Raw genomic sequence first — 18129 nt, forward strand, 5'->3', positions numbered from 1 at the left:
AAAACTACTGCACTGGCCGTCAGCGGCCTCAGCCACAGAGGACAGGGAAAGGTTATTTGAGCTGCATCCGGTCCTCGTGAGCGACAGCTGCGATCCCCAAACGTGACGATGCGTCGCCTTAAATGTTCACACCGGGCTTGTTTTGCGCTTGTCTCGTGTCGAAGCTTCCTGAGCGTTGTGGGAGAAGGAAAAGAGAGGGACAGAATCGGTGGTAGCGATGGATGGAGCAGAGCCAGAGACAGGAGTAAAAGACGCTGCTGCTCGACAGAGCGGCAGAGAACACAGGAGCCGTGTTATGCTACATCCTCGAACGCCCCCCCCATTACCCTCAGCTTCGCCACTCTCAACATTATGACGTCGTCCCGAGAACTTTCCCCCTCCAAAAACGCCTCCTGTGCTCTCCGTCGAGAGCGCAAGAGGAGGGAGAAGAGAGGAGGCAACACCTGCAACGCAACAGTACCATCGCCGAGCCGATACAGACTCACGGCAGTTCGGCTGATCAGCACGGTGCTTATTCTTGTGGATGTGGTGTTTTTGGTGTCGTGAGATTCGCAGGGATCAAGAAGAATCGACATGCACACTGCGCAGTGCGTGCGATTGTGTGTCACATGTTGCACAGCTTACATCACGGGCAAACAAACCGAAAAGGGGAATGTGACAGAGGCAGACACACCAAGAAGCACACACGTGCGGAAAGAGAGGAAAACACACGCACACATCCAAAAAAGGGGCACTACTAAACATGGTTACTCTCGGTACATCCACAAACGCCGACCATCTCATCGCCCCCCCCATCCTGTCAATGAGAGGTGCACGGCGCCCGCTGAGTTGCTGCGTCTCAAAAGAAAAAAATACATATTGACGCTTCTCGTTGCAGCAAGCTTTGGCGCTGCATTGTCTATGTTTCCTCATGCTCGTGTCCGGCACGCCGCGTGTGCCCGAGTCTGGCTACTCCACCACGTCTAACAATAGGCCCACCCCCGCAATCACCCACTTACGCGACGGCTGCTTGCTCTTGAGGTAGAAACCGACAACAAAGCCGGGGCCACGAGCCTGTGTCTTGTACACGGGGCATTCGTACTGGTCGCGCCGATCAATCTTGCTCAGCGGCAGGGAGCGGACTTGCATGATAGGCATCTTGGGATACAGGTCCTTTAGACGGCTTTCCTCGATGCAGCCAGCCGTGCCATCCCACCGAGCCCCCTCCATTGCAAGCCCGGTCACGTAGCAACCGTCGCGCGCGTTGGACTCGATCTGGTCGGCAGACTTCTTCAGCACATCCACAACCAGTGCCATTTGATCGAGATCAAAGCTGTTGATAATGGAGGTGGTCTGCATGATGGCGGTCAAGAATGACATGGGGTTGAAGAAGAGCGAAATATTTGTAACCTTTGGCGTCTGCAGATCGGCGTTCCAGCTCACTAGCTGCTCATTGCGCGCCATGAAGTTCTCCACCCACGAGCCGAGCATGCGCTGCGACATGAAGGAGACGCGCGCCCATCGCTCCGGCATCTTGTCCAGGAAAATCTGATCAAACAGCTCCTGCATCGCGGTGCTCATCGACAGCGCACCCTTCAGGCCAAGGTTCAGCTCCTCCAGCGACGCACGCAGGGTCTCAATAAGGATATTCATGCGCTCGCTCTCCTGGTAGAAAACGTGCTGCTGAGGCGAGCGGTCGTCCTCGAGGCGCTCTGACAAGTCCTGCAGGTTGTGCGGCTCCGGCAAGCGCTCGCGAATCTCGTCGATTTTCTGCTGCACAATATCCTGCGGGCTCAGCATGTCGCCGCCACTGTGCTTCTTGGGCTGTAGCTCGTTGATGGTCTTGAAGAGGACGTCGGCCTGCATCGTGCGGTAGTTTATCTCCGCGTTGGGGTGCAGACCATACAGCAGCGGCGATTCAGCCGGAAAATCATCGCTAGTCGTCAGCCACTGCATGTACTCCTGGTAACTTGCCGGCGCTGGCACTGCAACGCCTGGTGCCAGCTGCAGGCCGTCGCAGCAGTCTGGGATGAGGTAGCTCTGCAGGTACGCCATGCACAGGACGCGATCCCAGTCGTCTGTGATGTGGCCACCGTACATGATCTCGCCAAAGACGTAGCGCAGATCCTCCCACGGTACCTTGGGGCGGTCCTCAATGTAGTTGGCCGCAACCTCCATGCACGTCGTGAGGTCGCCGGCGTTGAACGGGTACGCGCGGTTCCAGCCCAGCGGGCCGAACTTCTTGCGCTCCACGACGACGGCGTGGAAGAAGCACATGGAGAACATGATGCAGCGGTACTCGGTCGGCTTCGCGCTCTTCTCCCACGGCTCGTCGCTGAAGTTGCTCATGGCACGCACAATATTCTGCCGAATACCAGTCGGCGGCTCCGACGTCAGCTTCACCGAGCGCTGCAGGATACCAATAGGGATCACATTTGACGGCTCCGCGCTCAGGAACACGCGGAAATCGGGGTGCCCCTTAACGCCATCGAACTCGATCTCGTCATCCGTCACCACAATCATGTTGTTCTTATCCCCCGCCGCGTTGCCACTGCCCGCCTCAGCACCATCCTCGCCGTCGCCGATGTCCTCGTCCGTCTCCCCCTCGCCGCTCTCGCAATGCGAGGGCGCCGACTTGTCCTCTGCCGCCTCATCGTCGTGCTGCTCCTTATCGCCGCCGCCGGCGCCTCCTGCAGCAGCGCTGCGCTCGCCGGCCTTCCGTTCCGCAATCTCCTTGCGAAGCTGCGCGACGCGCGTGTACGTCTCCGCGTACGTGTCGAGGCGCCGCTCCAGCGTGCGCAGCCACTTTTCCACCAGATGGATATTCGATAGTAGCGCCCACCCGCCCTCGGCAAAGCACTTGTCCAGCGCGCGGTCCGCCACCACCTCTTGACCTTGCCCCAGCGATACGTTGTAGAAATTCTCCCTGTCGTACGTGTAACCCAGTTTGCGGCCCAGCTCCTCGACTGCCTTGACCGGGTCGACACCAGGGGATAAGATGAAGAAGAGCGGCGTCGTTGTGCTCGAGTTCTGGTACGAGACGGAGATGTCCACTGCCTGATCAGACACAAAAAAGCGGCCGATGGTGGTGCCCACAAACATTTCCAGCGCCGCTGTGAGACGATCGGGACGCAGGCAACGCAGCACTAGCAGGCGCTCGAAGTTCGAGAGGTTCTTCCACTCTCCTGGCATCTTCTCCACCTCCGGCTTCTCGAGCTCGCAGTACTGAAACCATCGATTGTTCTCTGCCATGTCGCTCGGCAGCAGACTGAACGACGGCGTGGCACCCTCCACTTCCGCAAGCGCCTGCACCGCGTCCCAGTTCGGTTGCGTGCACCACGCCGTTACCGTCTCTGGCCGCACGACGCCCGTCTTCTTCTTACCGCGGAGGAGGAAGTCCAGCTGTTTCAGGTTGATCTCATTGCAACGGCTGAGAATGGTGAAGGTGAGGAGGCTCGAGAAGATCAGCTTGTGGCGCTCAAACAGGCCGCGCGACACGTAGGCGAAGACATTCTCCGTGATCGACTGCGTGACGTTTGCCACGCGCTTTTTTACATCCTTCTTGTTCTCCGGCTGCGGTGCGCCGGCGAGAGCCTTGTTGAACACCACCATGAACGCCTCCAGCGAGTACTGGTACATGTGGTCGATCCTCCACAGTTGATCAATCTGGAAGAACAGGAGAGAGCCGCGCACCGCTACGTCGGTGTACCGTAGACGGTTCTGCGCGATATCCTTCTGTGTGACGACGGCCTGCGCAAAGGAGGCGTTGATGTCCTTCGCCTTCTTCTTGGTCGCCTCCAAGTTTTCGACCAGGGTGACGTTCTCCAGGATGTCGCCGGTTGCGTTTGTCAGCTCGTAGAGCAGTCCGTTCTCGCACTGCTGCAGCTCAATTGTCATGGTGTTCATCTGTCGAATCAGCATGCCGCGTTTATTCTCCAAGTCTGGTCGCTCTTGGCTCACCACGACCGCCAGCAGCTGATCCTCCAGACCCGTCTCTGTCACCATGAAGTTGATCAGGGTCGTCTGCGCATTCACTTCAGGGCCGTAGTGAGGGTTGCCGAGCTTCGTCTGCAGAATCAACCGGAACTTCGGGTTGTACTCCACTTCGGTAGCGCCGAGCTTGATGAACTCGCGGCCGCCCTTGCGGAACGTCTGTCGACTCAGAACGCCGTCGAGAACGGGCTCCACAAACTCGCCAAGGCCCTCGATAAGGCACGGAAGGCCCTCCTCGATGCACGTCTGCAGAGTGCGCTGCCAGCCCTTCTGTGTGGTCTGCACAACACGCAGGCCGTTCTTCTCCTCGCGGGTTCGAATCCACTTGATGCCTTGCAGCTGCGGGTCGATCATGAGCGGCCAACGCATGCAGTTGTTGAGAATGGCACCGTTCTCGGTCGAGACACGATCAGAGGGGAGTCCCTCGTTGTTCCACGACGCCACCGCCGCCTCCGAAGTGAGCACGTCCATCGTCACGTCAAGACCCTCCGTCATTGGAATGCCCAGCTTCTTGATTTCCGGCAGCCAGTCCTGCTCCACTATCTGCTCGCGGAATGCCTTGGAGAAGGGCCCAATATAAGACACGAACGATGCGCTCAGCAGCACGTCGCCGACCAGCAGCTTCGCGGCCTCCTTCAGCTTTTCGATGGTGGCACCCCAGCGTACACTCTCGTCCGCCAATCCGCTCACAAGGCGCTGCGCCAGGTTCATCTTCATCTGTGTTTTCTTCGCCTTGGCCTCGATCGCGTCGGCCTCGGCCACGGCCTCGTCGTACTGGCTGACCAGAGCGCCAAGCTTGGCCTGCAGGTCCGCCACCTTGTCTTGAATTTTCTTCAGCGCTGCGCGGCTTGAGACAAGACGCTGCTGCGCCTCCGCGAGCCGCTCCTCCTTCGGACGCACCTCACAGCGAACGGCGTGGTAGCGGTTCATGCCGATGGCCCACTTGCATAGACCAGCCGCAGCGAAGGACTTGTTCCTGATGATGTCCGGGTCGAAGGAGGGGTTGTTGATGTACACCTGAATCTGGTCGATGCACACCTGGGGAATGTTGTTCACGTCAAAGTTGCGCAGTTCCGTCAAGAAGCGATCCACCTGGTTCATCATCTTCTTGCACTCATTCCACGACCGCTGCTTCATCGACGGAATCGAGCGCGGGTTCGACGTGAGCACCAGCACGCAGATGGCCACCATTTGCACATCTTCCGGCGGCTTGCCGAGATTCTTGAGCTCCGCAATCGAGGCCTTGTCAAGAGTATCGAGGGCCGCCAGCGCCTCCTGGACGAGCGGTTGCGCCTTGGCCAAATCCTCCTGGCACTGCTTCTCGAACGACGTCACCTCCTCTACGATCTTGTTCGTCTTCGACTCCTCCTTCGCCGCAATCGCGCTCTGCTCCTCCACGACGGACTTCTCGCGGCCCACCGTCTCGAGAAGTGCTGCCGTCTTCTGTCGCGCCTCCTCCACCTCCACGCTCTCCCGCTGAAGCACCTCTTGCAGCCCCTGCACCTGCGCCCCTGCCTCCTTGATCTTATCGATACCGCTCACGAGACGATCCGTTTGATCACTGTTCTCCTTCCGCTTCCGGGCTAGCAAGTCCTTGTAGAAGGCGATCAGTTCGAGGAACGACTTGGGTGTCGTGTAGGCGTGCCGCTTTTCCTGCGCGTAGTACTCCTCGCACGTCTCCGTCACCTTTATCTGGCAGTACGCCATGAAGTCCGCAATGTTCTGCGTCATCTCCTCGCCTCCCAGATCAATCTCCGAAAGGAAGCGCTGCGCCACCGACCGAAGCGCCTGCTCCGGCCAGCTCAGGAACCAGTCAATCACGGTGGTGTTGGCCAGCGCCGGGAACTGTCGGCACCACGACGCAAAGTTCTTGCTCACGGGCGAGAAGCAGAGAATAATGTGCAGGTTCGAGCGAACCTTGTGGATGAAGTGCTCCCAGCACACATCCGGATTCGAGTAGTCGGCGACGCCGGAAGCCTTCACCTCGTTTACGACGGAGGCGATGATGCCCTCGCGTTCATCCTGGTTGAACAGCTCCGGCACGTTACCACTGCTCAGCATGTCGTTCAGGTACACCAGCATTTCCACCGACACAATCTGTGTATCTGTGATGATGAACGCGAACGGGTACCCGCGTACGCCACATTTTCGGTACAGCTCCTGCATGTCGTTGCGGAAGTCGCTAATGTCGTACGTGCTCGTCACAAGAATCTGGAAGATGTCGTGTCCGTTGATGTACGACGCAAGGCGCGCCAAGGACTGCTTACCAGAGCCGCCAACGCCGACCAAGAATGCATTGCCGCGCGGGTTCGAAGTGATACGGGCAATGCGGCAGACATGCTCGATGGCTTGGTTGAACAGCACAAGGTTCATGGAGGCGTAGTTCTCGTTGTAGTCCGCCAGCTTCTTGCGCAGGTAGGCGCCGGCATCGTCGTAGTTTGTCTCATCGTACACGTTCTCCAGCCCCTCTGGCGTCGTATGGAACGGCGCCCACAGCAGCGGCTCCTCCATCACATCCTTCGCCTTCACGTCGGTGAATCCGGCGCGCATAATGACTTCCTGAAGCAGGGCGTCGTAGCGCTTCATGTCGGCGTCATCGGCCATGCGGTCGCGGAACGTGCGGTTGCACTCGTGCACCCAAAGACGGACCAGCTGCAGGCTGCTCTTGTGCAGCTTCGGGTTGGACTTGCACACGCCCTGGAAAATGTTGAACATCTCACGCATGTTCCATTGGTAGTGGAACTTGATGGCCGTCGGGAAGAACAGCTTCGCCACATTCGAGTGAAGCTCGATCGTGGCATTTGTGAGCAGCGTCGTGAGAGTATCGCGGATGTCCCGGGGGAATGGCTTCGTGTGCGCCTGCAAAATCTGTCCGTAGATGCTCACCAGGTCTGCGCGATCAGGCATATTCGTCGAGAAAACGGCGAAGTGGCGCAGCAGACGGTCCAGGATGGTGAAAGTGCCGGACTTGGGGTTCATCGCACCAACATACCGCACGTCCACCACCTCCTTCTGCACAATCTTCACACGATCATACCAGAAGCCGTAGCCGACGTGCTGCTGCAGCAGCGCCACGGCCTCCTGCGTGCCGTACTTGTCTGGCGTTGGCATGTTCATGTCATCCAGGAAAAACACGAGCTTCTTGCGATTCGGCGGGCCGTAGGTGCGCCCAGAGCGCTTCTCCAGCGACTGCTCCATCACTCCCTGCAAACCAGAGGATGAGGTGCGGGCGTTAAACGAGACGACACGGAACACCACCTTCTCGTTGTCCAGCGAACGCAGCTTCGACAAGATGAGGTTTGTCTTACCCGTGCCAGCAGTACCCACCAGCATGACGCCCTTCGCGTTGTCGACGAAAAGGCTCATGAGATACGACATGCGCACCGTGTCAGCGGTTTGCACGGACACAGATGACAGCTGTATATCCGCGTCCATCGTGTAGGGCTGCACGAGCTCCGTCCATGGCTTCCAGTCGAACAGCACAGCGCCGCCGTCGTCCTTCGTCTTGTCTATGTAGTAGTCGAACACCGACCCGGCGTCGGAGATTTTCATACTTGGGAACTCCTTCTTCCACTGGTTTGAGAAGTTGAGCCGCATGTCAATGCGGCCGTCGGAGCTCGGCAGCGGGCCGCCAAAGGCCCAGATGGCGGCGAAGACAAAGTACTTTTCATACACCTCGAAAGGGTTAGAGTTCTTCGCCAGCTCCTCCGGTTCCATCGTCTTGAAGATACCGTCGAGGAGGAAGCAAAGGGTTTGTACCACGTTGATGTCCATCACAGACACGATCGGCCGCATGCTGCGCTTCCAGAACTCAAAGATGAACGGCACATACTTGTCGAAGAGGTTATCGAGGATCACACCTTCGCGCTTCTCACGCGACGCGATCCACTTGTCCTTGAACGGGCCCCAGCCCAGATCCGATTCGTTGATGAAGATGACACCGGCCCGCGACACTGTCGCCGGCGAGGCGTTGCGCAGGTGCGACACCTCGAAGATCATTCGCATCGAGTCCGTCAGCGGAATACGTTCATTCGACACGAGCGTCAGCATCTTGTTGTCGTCCATCACGGTGTTCATCGACTCAATCCACTCTGCGTCGATGATGCCGTCCAGCACGATCCACTTCATGTTCTTCTTTTTCTTCGACTCCACGGCATAGTCGCGGAAGATCGTCGACAGAATGCCGTCGCGCCACTCCTTCTGCGGGGTGAAGTAGCCGTATAGCTCATTGGAGGAGATCGCCTTTGGGTTGAGGCACGACGAGACCGCTTTCGCCTTCCACTCGTCCTGGTGTAGCTTTGTCAGCGCGCCCTGCAAACAGCGCCAGCACTCAGTCTTGCCCGCACCGGCCGCACCGAGGATAAACACCGAGTGGCGTACATGCAGCAGTTCCTCGTACTGCACGCACTTCAGGATGAAGATGTCGTTCTCGCCCGGCAAGTTGCCCTGCTCCTTGCAGACCGCCTTGCAGGCAGCGACCAGCTCCGGCTTGTTCTTCTTCGGCACATCGAGGTTCGGGAAAAGCGAGCGGATCAGACCCATGAACACGTACACGTCGTCCTTGCTGAGCTTCGCCATGTTCGTGTCGCGGAGGGCGCGCATCAAAACGTTGCGCTCCGGAAGATCAGGATCACCGCGCTTGAGGGCGCCAGCGATGTACAAGACAGACTTCACGGCACGCAAACCCCAGTCGTAGTGGTCCTGCGGTGACAGCAGCTCCTTGTTCAGACGATACAGCGTGACGAACTTCAGCGCAAGATCCTTGGCATCGCCGAAACCCTCCGCGGCCAGCATGATCTCGCAAATGTTCTTAAGATCCGGCACGCACATGGCGCACGGACGGAAGAGCGACTTGATATTCTCCGGCAACTCCGTACGACCGGCGTAGCCCGGGTTCATGGTGATCCACATGCCCACGGAGCGCTTGAGCGAGATCTCCACACCCACGAAGCGGAAGCGCGACTTGTTCTCCTTGAGCGCGTTCAAGATGGAGCCCACCTGGGTCGCGACGACGGAGAGCACCTCAATAGAGATGCGGTTGAACTCATCGAAACAGCCCCACGAGCCGGACATAGCAAGACCCTTGAAGATCTGGCCGAGAGTAATGTAGTTCATCTGATCGGAGCAGTTGAACACGTAGCACGCAATGCCCATGTTGCGCGCCAGATCCTTGGTGGTCTCTGTCTTGCCCGTACCAGCCGGCCCAGCTGGGGCGCCGCCCTGTTTCAGGCGCAGCGCCTGCGTGAGGGTGATGTAGCAGCGGTCCGTCAGCTTTGTGATGACAAGACAGCCGCACAGGCCGATATACTCGTACCCGTTGATGAAGTCGGCGTCGGCGATCCGGATCTCGCTGCCCTTGTTCTCGTCCCAGTAGTAGCGAAGCTGCGACTGCCAGCTGAAGGCATCGACGGAGTCGATGCGGTCATCCACCATGCTCTGCACGATGTCCCGGTTGTGCACGTCGATAGTAATGAGGTGCACTAGCATCTTGCGCTCCGTCGACGAGCGATCTAGCAGCACCTCCTTGATAAGACTGTCCAGCTGCGACTTTTGGCTCTTCAGCAAGTCCTTCATGCCCATGTCGTTGCCCTCCTCGATCTGCGTAAAGGCTTGATGCACTTCGGTCGTGAACCAGATACGTGACGCTACGATGACCGCCTGGCACGGGTACTGATAGATCCACTCGTTTCGCGGCTTCTCGAGGTAGCCCGCGTTCGCCTCCCTGATGTGCACCTTCATGCTGCGCTTCATACACTGCACAAGCCCCTCCAGCCAGCTTTCAACCGCGCCGTCGCATGCAAAGCTCTCCGTCAGCGTCACCCTCTCTCCCTGGATTGACACCATCTCCCACACTTCTTCCGCGCCAGCGTTGGGGTACGGGTTATTGTCAAAGGTGAAGGAGTCGACGGATTCGATGATCTTGCTCATGTGCACAATGACCGCACGCGGGTCGGAGCCCTTGGAAAGAATGTCGATGAGGTCCGTGTCCGAGACAAAGAAGAAGCGCGGGAACAGCTTCCGCTTCGTCTCCAGGTAATCAGCCAGAGCCTTCTCGCAGCGGTTCAGGATGCCTTGGATGTAGTTGAGCGTCTCCTCTAGCGCTTCGCCACGCCCTATATCCTCCGACAGCTTGCCGGAGCAAATCGTCTCCACCGGGTTCGTGTACAGGTGCGCCTTGCTCATGAGAAGCCGGAACACGCGGTCCGCCTCGCTAAACTGCTTTGCCTCATTCGGCAGCTGCTCTTTGATGTCCTCAGAAAGGACGAAGATTGGGAACAGGTTCTGCCACTGACGCTGGATGTCCATCCACTTTGTCGTGCACGTGTCCACCAGCCCGAGGTCCTTCTGCCAGCTCAGCACCTTCTCGTAGAAGTACTCCACAAAGCGATCAGACAACATGGAGGAAAGGGCGTTGCTGTCGTTCTCTAGTTGCTCCACAACGTCGTCGACGGAGCCGAGGAGGTAGCAATCCAGGTGGGCGTCCATCTCATACGTGAACTGCAGCTTCTCCCAGGCCACAATGATCTTTGACAGGTTCGTCTCGATGCGCAGCTCCTTCTCAGCCTTTTCGACGATGCTGGCCACGTCTTCTGAGTACTTATGAAGACCGAGGGCGAAGAGTTTCTCAAGCGTGAAATCTGCAGCCGCGGGGTCGATGGTGCCAGGCTGATTCGTCGTGCGCACCAGCTCCTCCCAGTGGCGCGGCCGCATAGACGGTGAGCTCAGCGAGTCGCACAGCGGCAGCGACGTGCGCATGTTGCGCACTGTCTCGTCGACACCCTTGAAGACGCCCCACCCCTTCACCTTCATCGGCTGTAGCTGCAGCTGCTTCGAAATCTTCTTGGCCTCATCCTCGAAGTAGCTCACGTCAGCGTCCTTGAACGTCGACCGCATCCAGTCGCGGAACTGAGAGGTAACGTGAAAGTTAAGATCCCAAATCTGCTTCAGCAGCGCCAGCTCCTGCCGACATTCGCGGATGCCCTTGAAATGTGACACGGCAAGATCAAAGAGGTCCTGCAGGTTCTGCAGTCCCTTCGCCTTATTCTCGACCACCATGAAGTGTGCGTACACGCTGTCGATAGCGTTGTAGACCTCACTAGGTTGAATGGCGTAGGTAAACAGCGGGTTCTGGTGGAAAACGTCTACCTCGTAGTTCAGCTCCTGCTCGAACGCCGCGACATTCTCCTTGATCTTTTCTGCCTCCCGGTCCTGCACGATGGAGTTCTGCGCGCGCGCGTTCAGCGCCTTCTTGTTCAGCGCGACCCACTGCTCAGGCGCAGGCTTCCGCAGCTCCTCGAGCTTCTCAATCTTCGCCAGCTCCGCCTCGGCATCTGGCGAAGTGCTGGCATGCGTCTTCAGCATTCCAATGGCCGCCTTGATGGGCAAGAACATTCCACCTGTCTCGCCGGTCTCGTCATCACCCATCACCTCCGTGTTGCGCTTGCGACAGTCGCGGATCCACCGCATAACGGACTTGAGCGCATCCACGTCGCCGTCCAGCACCTCCACCTCGAGCCCCTTGTCGGCCTCCTTGATGAACTCGTAGAGTTGACTCAGATCAGCCTTGATCTTGTCTAGCAGGTAGTCGGAATACATCTCCTTCCATCGCCGGCTCAGGTCGCGCAGCGCCACGCGCAACGGCTTGACGTCGATCAGCACTGAGCCCTCCGTGTGGCGGTCCTCGATCGCGGTAAGTCGACTTCGGATGCGCGTGTACTCGGTAATCGCGCGATCGAATTCCTGCAGGCTTACACCAAAGTACTCCGCTGGTTTCTGCCCCTGCGCCATGGCCGCTGTGGCGTCCTCCATCGAGACGCTCGGCCGATGCCCGTTGCGGTGATGGTCCGTCTCGATGAACTTCGCGAACACCTTCTTGCGATCCGTTTCCCACAGCGACTTGAACTCGTCGTACGCGTGACGGTACTCTTCGCACGCCATCACGTTCTGCTGGAATAGTGTCTGAATCTCCTCCACGAGGGCCTGAACGTGCTCGTCCTGCCGCATCTCTTCCGTGTACGACGTCGAGCCGTGAACTGGGTCGATGAGGCTGTAAGAGTCGATTATGCCAGCGATTGTGTCACTGAGCATCTGCCATACCGATGTCTCCTCGCTGTCGCTTGTCATGAGCGCAGGATCAAAGCGCGACTTTGACGTCGGGTTGTCTGCCGTTACCTTCGACAAAGAGAGCTTCACATCGACAAGCGGGATACCGTCGTGGTCCGCCAGCCACACGGGGTCCAGCTGGTTGCGCATGTTTGTGAGTGACGTCACCGCCACCTCAGCTAGGCACTCCCGTGCAACGGAGCTGACGTACGCCAGGTAATCCTGCCACACCGCGTCCGTGCTACTCACAACAGAACCGCCGCTTGCCTCCTTCAACGTCTGCAGCGCTTGCAGGCTGTTTTGCATCAGCGACTTGATCTCGTCGTTTCTATCGCGCAGCCCCGCTGCGCGCGACTCAACGTAGTCGCCAAGCGTCTTGCGCAGCTCCACCACCGACATTGTCTTTGCCCCCGTCGCGGCATCCAACGGAAAGAGTGTGTCATCCGTCTTGTACTTGTTCATAGAGTTCTTCATCTGCTGAACGTTGCAATGCAGCGTCGACACGGCTGTGTCAATGGCCGTGACTTGCTTCAGTGCCTCCTCGATAAACGCGTTTGTGGCGTCCTCGTCCTCCCACCGCACGTCCTTGAGGCCACACGACAGGAAGGACTCAAACTTCTGCAACTCATCCTCGATGAGTGGCCGCTCGTCGTGCGGGCGGAGGCTCGAGCTCAAGTTGTTGTACGTTGTGCACAGGTACTCCAGCTTCAGTGCCTGGTCGCGGTACACGTCCCGCTTCGTGAAGATCGCCTCTGCATCGCGCGGAACCTCGAACTGGCCAACACCCGAGGATTCGTATGAATTGAGTACCTCCACATAGTACACCTCACGCAGCGTCTTCACGAGCGATGCGTCGAAGTTGACCGAAAGACGCTTGTTGGCATCCACCGAAAGCACCGGCAGCCGCAGCTTGTCCGAGCGCAGAGTGCCCACCTGGGCGGTCCACCTCTCGAACTTCTCGTGGATCGTGCTCTGCAGCAGCTCCTTCAGCTTTCCGTACAGCTGAAGTGCCTCAACGCCGCGCTCGCCCTGCAGTACCGTCGAGGACAGGTCGACCACGCGAGAGTGGCTCTCGTTGATGCGATCTAGCAACGCCTTGCACCGCACAATGGTGCTTGCAAGAGGGGGCATGTTGGGGTACACCCCAGCCGCCTCACCCGCGTAGTAAGTTTCCTGGACCTTGATCAGGTCCCGATGAAAGCCTTCCAGCACGCCGCTTTGCTTCTTCAGCCACTCCTGCTGCATCGGCGTCCTGTCTGTGAAGCCATCAAACGTGTCCACAGCCTTGAACACCTCGGTGATGGCGCTGGATTCGTCGATTGTGGTGACGAGGATTGAACTCAGGCGCTCCTCTAACCCGTGGATCACACACTTGAGGTCGTCGTAGTCGGCGTCGAAGCGCGTGTTCGTAATGTCTAGAAGGTCGTAGTCGACGCTGAAGAAACGCGCAAGGGACACGTCGAAGATTTGCTTAATCTCCTCCGCCTCGGACGTCAGGTGCTCGCCTTTGGTTCCGCCAATTTTCATGTTCTCCATCTTGTCGAAGAGGAGCGCTGTCTCGATCACATCAAGGAGGTCATGGCACCGCTCCAGAAAGGTATCCAGCCTGGAGAAGAGCGCCGCGTTCTGGAACTTCCACGGCCGCGCCACGGACGACACGTGTGACTTGTACTGGAAGTACAGCGCCTTGAACTCACCGCCAATCGCCAGCGCACTGCTCAGCCGCTCAATCACCTCCTTCTTCTCCAGGCCCTCCGCGAACTCGGCGACGTTGACGTGGTCGGCGGCCATCTCAATCAGAGCGTTTCCCATCTCGCGGATAAGGAAGACAAGTCTAGCGGGGTTGTTGTAGAAGCCGGACTGCGTCCACAGCAGGTACAAAAAGTGAAAGAGGCGCTTGAAGACGCCGCTTTTGGAGAGCTCCACGAAGGGGACGTGGCTGGCAGCTGACATGGACATCTGCTCAAACTCGGGAATGAGGGGCTTGAGGTACTGGTAGTTGTCACGAGACTCGTGCGCAGCATCCTTCAGCTCGGCCATCAGCTGCGAAAAGGCGGCGTAGTAGCTGCTGCCTGCACGCTTCAGCAACACAAGAATCTTGAGCGACTTCACCGAGTACAGCTGCTCCTCCAAGCCAGCCAGGTTCTCAGACTTCTCCTTCCAGAAGTGGATCTCATCCAGCGGGCACGGGTATCGGCCCGTCTGTGGCGCGGCCTCCTCCAGCTCCTCCGGCGACGACGCGATGGCGGCCTTGATTTGCCCTGTCCACGACACGACGGTGCCCTCGAGCAGGTACAGCGTCTCCTTATCCATAACAAAATCGTCGATGCGGGGAGGAAACTGAATGGGTGGCATGGGCAAAAACGTTTTACCTTGGCTCAAGCCTTGCATGACCAGCAAGTTCGAGAGCAGCTGGTTGGTGTCGCCCATGAGTTCGCCAATAGCCACGTCGGGTACGGTCGCAGTGTTCCGCTTGTCGCCCTTCAGGATCTGCACGTACACATTCCGCGTCACAGCGCTGAGGCTATTGAGGACGTCAGGCGAGAAGTCGCCAAATGTGATTTTCTCCTTCATATGGTTTTCATCCGCTATCTTCTCCCGCTTGATCTTGCTGAAGAACAAGCCCTTCTTCTTGAGCTCCTCAGGCGCCTCAATGCGGGTCACAAACGCACCGGTTGATGCTTGGTATACATAGAGGTGACACGCATCGGCGGTGTCCAGGAACTCACTCATCTGGGCTCGGTTTTCTTCACTCTCAAGAAGCTTCTTTGACTCGGCGGGCTTCAGTTTCAGAGCATTGGTTATGCGCTGCTCAATCCACACGACGCGCTTGTCCGCCGGCGCGTCGTCCTTGTCGCCCTTCGCCATCTGTCAGGCAAAAGATCGAGCGCCTGTATCGGAGATCAATACTCAGGTTAGCTGGCCGGTGCAGTGCGAGAAGCAAGTTTCGCACCTGTGTCGAGAGCCGCACTAGGGTTCTGTCTTGAGGAAAGACAACGAGTCGCTGTGTCGTCGTCTCCGAGGTACCTTATTTGGTTTCGCGAGTATGCGTCCGCACGTCGGTGTGATGTTCCGCCCTTACTTTTCGTCGAGCGCCGCAAGGGAACGCCTGTGAACTCGTCGTCTTCACGATGGCTCCTCGTCAATTTTACTGTAGCGTTGTACAACGCGTTCCGGGGGAGGGGAAAACGGCGAATAAAAAAAGTGGGAAAAAGGACGTACACCACATATAACACACTTCCACAACGCATGTCTTTCGCCGCCGCACATTTGCGTCGGTACCCCAGTTTCGCCGGCACAACTGGGGAAGTGTGTTTGGCAGCGATATCACACACACACGCACTCGCCTATGGAGGTGCTCTGTGCAGGGTTAAGAGGTGAGCGGCACATGACAAAGTGCGTTGGCACTCCTGGTGGACGTCGTTGCAGGGTCCTCCACGCGAAAGAGAGACAGATACGCAAAGCCCCTCTTGCAAACCCCCTGCATCTCTCCCTACTCGCACCAGCAATCTCGATGGAAGATCGTTTGTTTCACCTGGTCAAGCAGTTTTCCTGCTTTTTCTTTCCTCAGCACAATCGCCGACCCCTACGCAGTTAACGGGCTTTTTCAGCTCAAAATTGAAGAGATTATCAGCGTGCACGGGGAGTGCTGCCGTTCCTGGCGGCGCAGGCAATACTCGTCAATGTTCCCAGCCGCATCCTTCCGGTTCACAGCTAACGAAAGCGCGAACCGCCACGTCAGTAAAACTGATTTGTCAACCACCACCTACAACGCGTGCAAAAGCGCTCGCTTTCTAGATACAACGGCAATCATACACGGACACCCGTGGTACACAGCCTGTGATAGGGAGTCAAAAGAAAACGAAAAAAAAACATAAAACTTGCAGCACGTCGAGCAACAGCAATGCTGACTGTCATAGACCTCTGTGTCATACGTGGAACCGCACCTCACGCAGCCACGCTACTGGCCTCCGGCGCCGCGGCGCCCAGCCTTCATGATCTCGTCGACCAGGAGCAGCTGCGCAACGATGTCGCCAGTGGACTCAAGAAGACTCCGCTTGACAATGACGTTGTCGAGAATACCGGCCGCGATGGGATCAATCACGTCACCGTTCTCGATTCTGAGACCAACCCACTTTCCGCCTTTGCGAGCCGTCCTGCTAGCCTCCTGCAGCGTGATAAGGCACTCCTGCACGTCGAGGCCGGAGTTCTCAGCCAGTGTCTTGGGCATGACGAGCATGGCGTCAGCGTAGGCGCGGATGCCGATCTTCTGCTTCCCGCTCACGTTGTCGGCAAACTTCATCAGATGGTCGTGCAGCGCCACCTCGAAGGCACCAGCACCGGCAACAACCGCCAAAGCCTCAAAGGCGTTCTTCACAGCACGCAGTCCATCGCGTACGGCGTCCTTTATTTGTGCAATTGTGTGGTCGTTGGGGCCTTTCACGAGCAGCGTACAGCTTTTACCCTTGGAGGCGTTCTCGACGAAAGTGTACTTGTCATCACCCAACGTGTATTCCTGAATGAGGCCGGCCTCGCCAAGAACGTCTGGCGTCAGATTATCAGTGGAGTTGACTGCCTCGCCGCCGCACGACAACACCAGGCGCTCCATGTTGCGACGCTTCGCGCGGCGCAGAGCAAGAATGTTCTCCTTCGCAAGCATCTCCAGAGAAATAGGATCAATGCCCTTCTGATTAATCACCACGAAAGTCCGACCATTTTCCTTCGTGCACACTCTCCTCTTCAGCTCGATGATCTGACGCACGCGATCGTCGGTCATTTTGCGCTCTGCCTCTACCATGCGTGCCTTCTCCGCAGGATCCTTGTAGTAGAAGCCTGTGGTCAGCTCGCTGCGCTCGTACTCAAGCGACACGTTGCAGGTGAGAATATAAGCGTTCTCAAGATACTTGGGCATGTCGCTGTTACGACCACCATGATCAAGCACAATACCATTCACAAAGCGCGTGTCCGAGCTGAGACGGTGGCGCATGTGCATCACCTCCACCATGTGCAGATCCACCTCCTTTCCATGCTCGGCGATAGCGTATACAGCGTCCACCACAGCCTCTGCGAGCTGCTCCGATAGCCCGGGATTTACCTTCGTCGTCAACGCAGTCCGCGCCACGTTGGTTAGATACTCGCGCCGTTCCTCGTTAGGTATTTCAATAATATTCCCTTCCAAAAACTTGAGAGCCTCGTCGCGGGCAATGTGAAAGCCCTCCGTGATTGTGCGCGGGTGCATGCCTTCCTGAATGTAGCGCTCTGACTGCCGCATCATCTCGCCAATCGTAAGGACCACACCGGTACTCCCGTCACCTGTAATGTCGTCGATCGCAGTCGCTGCGCGAGCGATAAGCGCCGCGGTCGGATGTTGAATTTGCATCTCGCCAAGCAAAGTATTACCATCTTTGGTGATTTTAATCATCCCAGCGCCAGAAACCAGCATCTTCATTGTGCCACGAGGCCCAAGGTTCGTTTTCAAAACTTCCTGCAGCCCTCGCGCGGCAATCATGTTGATATCCAAAGCGCTCGCCTTGCGGGCCTGTTTGCCGCCAGGGTTGATGTAAGCCAGGTTCGACATGATTGTGTATCCTTGTTCTCGCCAGTGCTCCACAGTAAGTCTACAAATGGACTGAGCGCAGTACCTTCAGAGAGTAAATCTATGTACGGTGAGCCTGCTGTACTTTTGTAATCGCGCAGAGAGGCTAGGTATGTAAGATCACAAATGATAGCTTTCCTCCTCACAGGAATATTGAGAGAAAGACGGAAGAGAGACAGGAAAAACAAACATAGCCAGCACAGGCAAGGAAAACAGCTCTACATCCACATGTCGTTTTCATCGTGCCACATCCGGATCATACGGAGATTTCCGCTCATTTGTAACGGAGGGGAAGTGGTTAAGCACAAAAACTGTCAGCCACTCGATCTCCTACACATCTCTTTCGAGATGTGCATCGCATTTAGTCAGCGACATTCACACCCACTGACCTTTTCATTGATATTTCTACGCTTACCAGTGGAGTCGAAAATAGAATGTATATATATATATATATATAC

At 57.3% G+C, this 18129-nt stretch overlaps 2 protein-coding genes across 2 annotated transcripts; both read right to left on the bottom strand.

Annotated features, from left to right (window-relative positions):
* Positions 1 to 948: 948 nt before the first annotated feature.
* LMJF_13_1650 (putative dynein heavy chain) lies at positions 949 to 14943 on the bottom strand (the record flags this gene model as incomplete). Its single annotated transcript, XM_001681857.1, has 1 exon — positions 949 to 14943. One exon carries the CDS (start codon positions 14941 to 14943, stop codon positions 949 to 951), a length of 13995 nt encoding a protein of 4664 aa, XP_001681909.1.
* Positions 14944 to 16036: 1093 nt separating this feature from the next.
* On the bottom strand, positions 16037 to 17653 carry LMJF_13_1660 (putative chaperonin TCP20; the record flags this gene model as incomplete). Its single annotated transcript, XM_001681858.1, has 1 exon — positions 16037 to 17653. One exon carries the CDS (start codon positions 17651 to 17653, stop codon positions 16037 to 16039), a length of 1617 nt encoding a protein of 538 aa, XP_001681910.1.
* Positions 17654 to 18129: the final 476 nt, after the last annotated feature.

This window comes from Leishmania major, chromosome 13, assembly GCF_000002725.2.
Source record: "Leishmania major strain Friedlin complete genome, chromosome 13".
Lineage (NCBI taxonomy): Eukaryota > Euglenozoa > Kinetoplastea > Trypanosomatida > Trypanosomatidae > Leishmania > Leishmania major.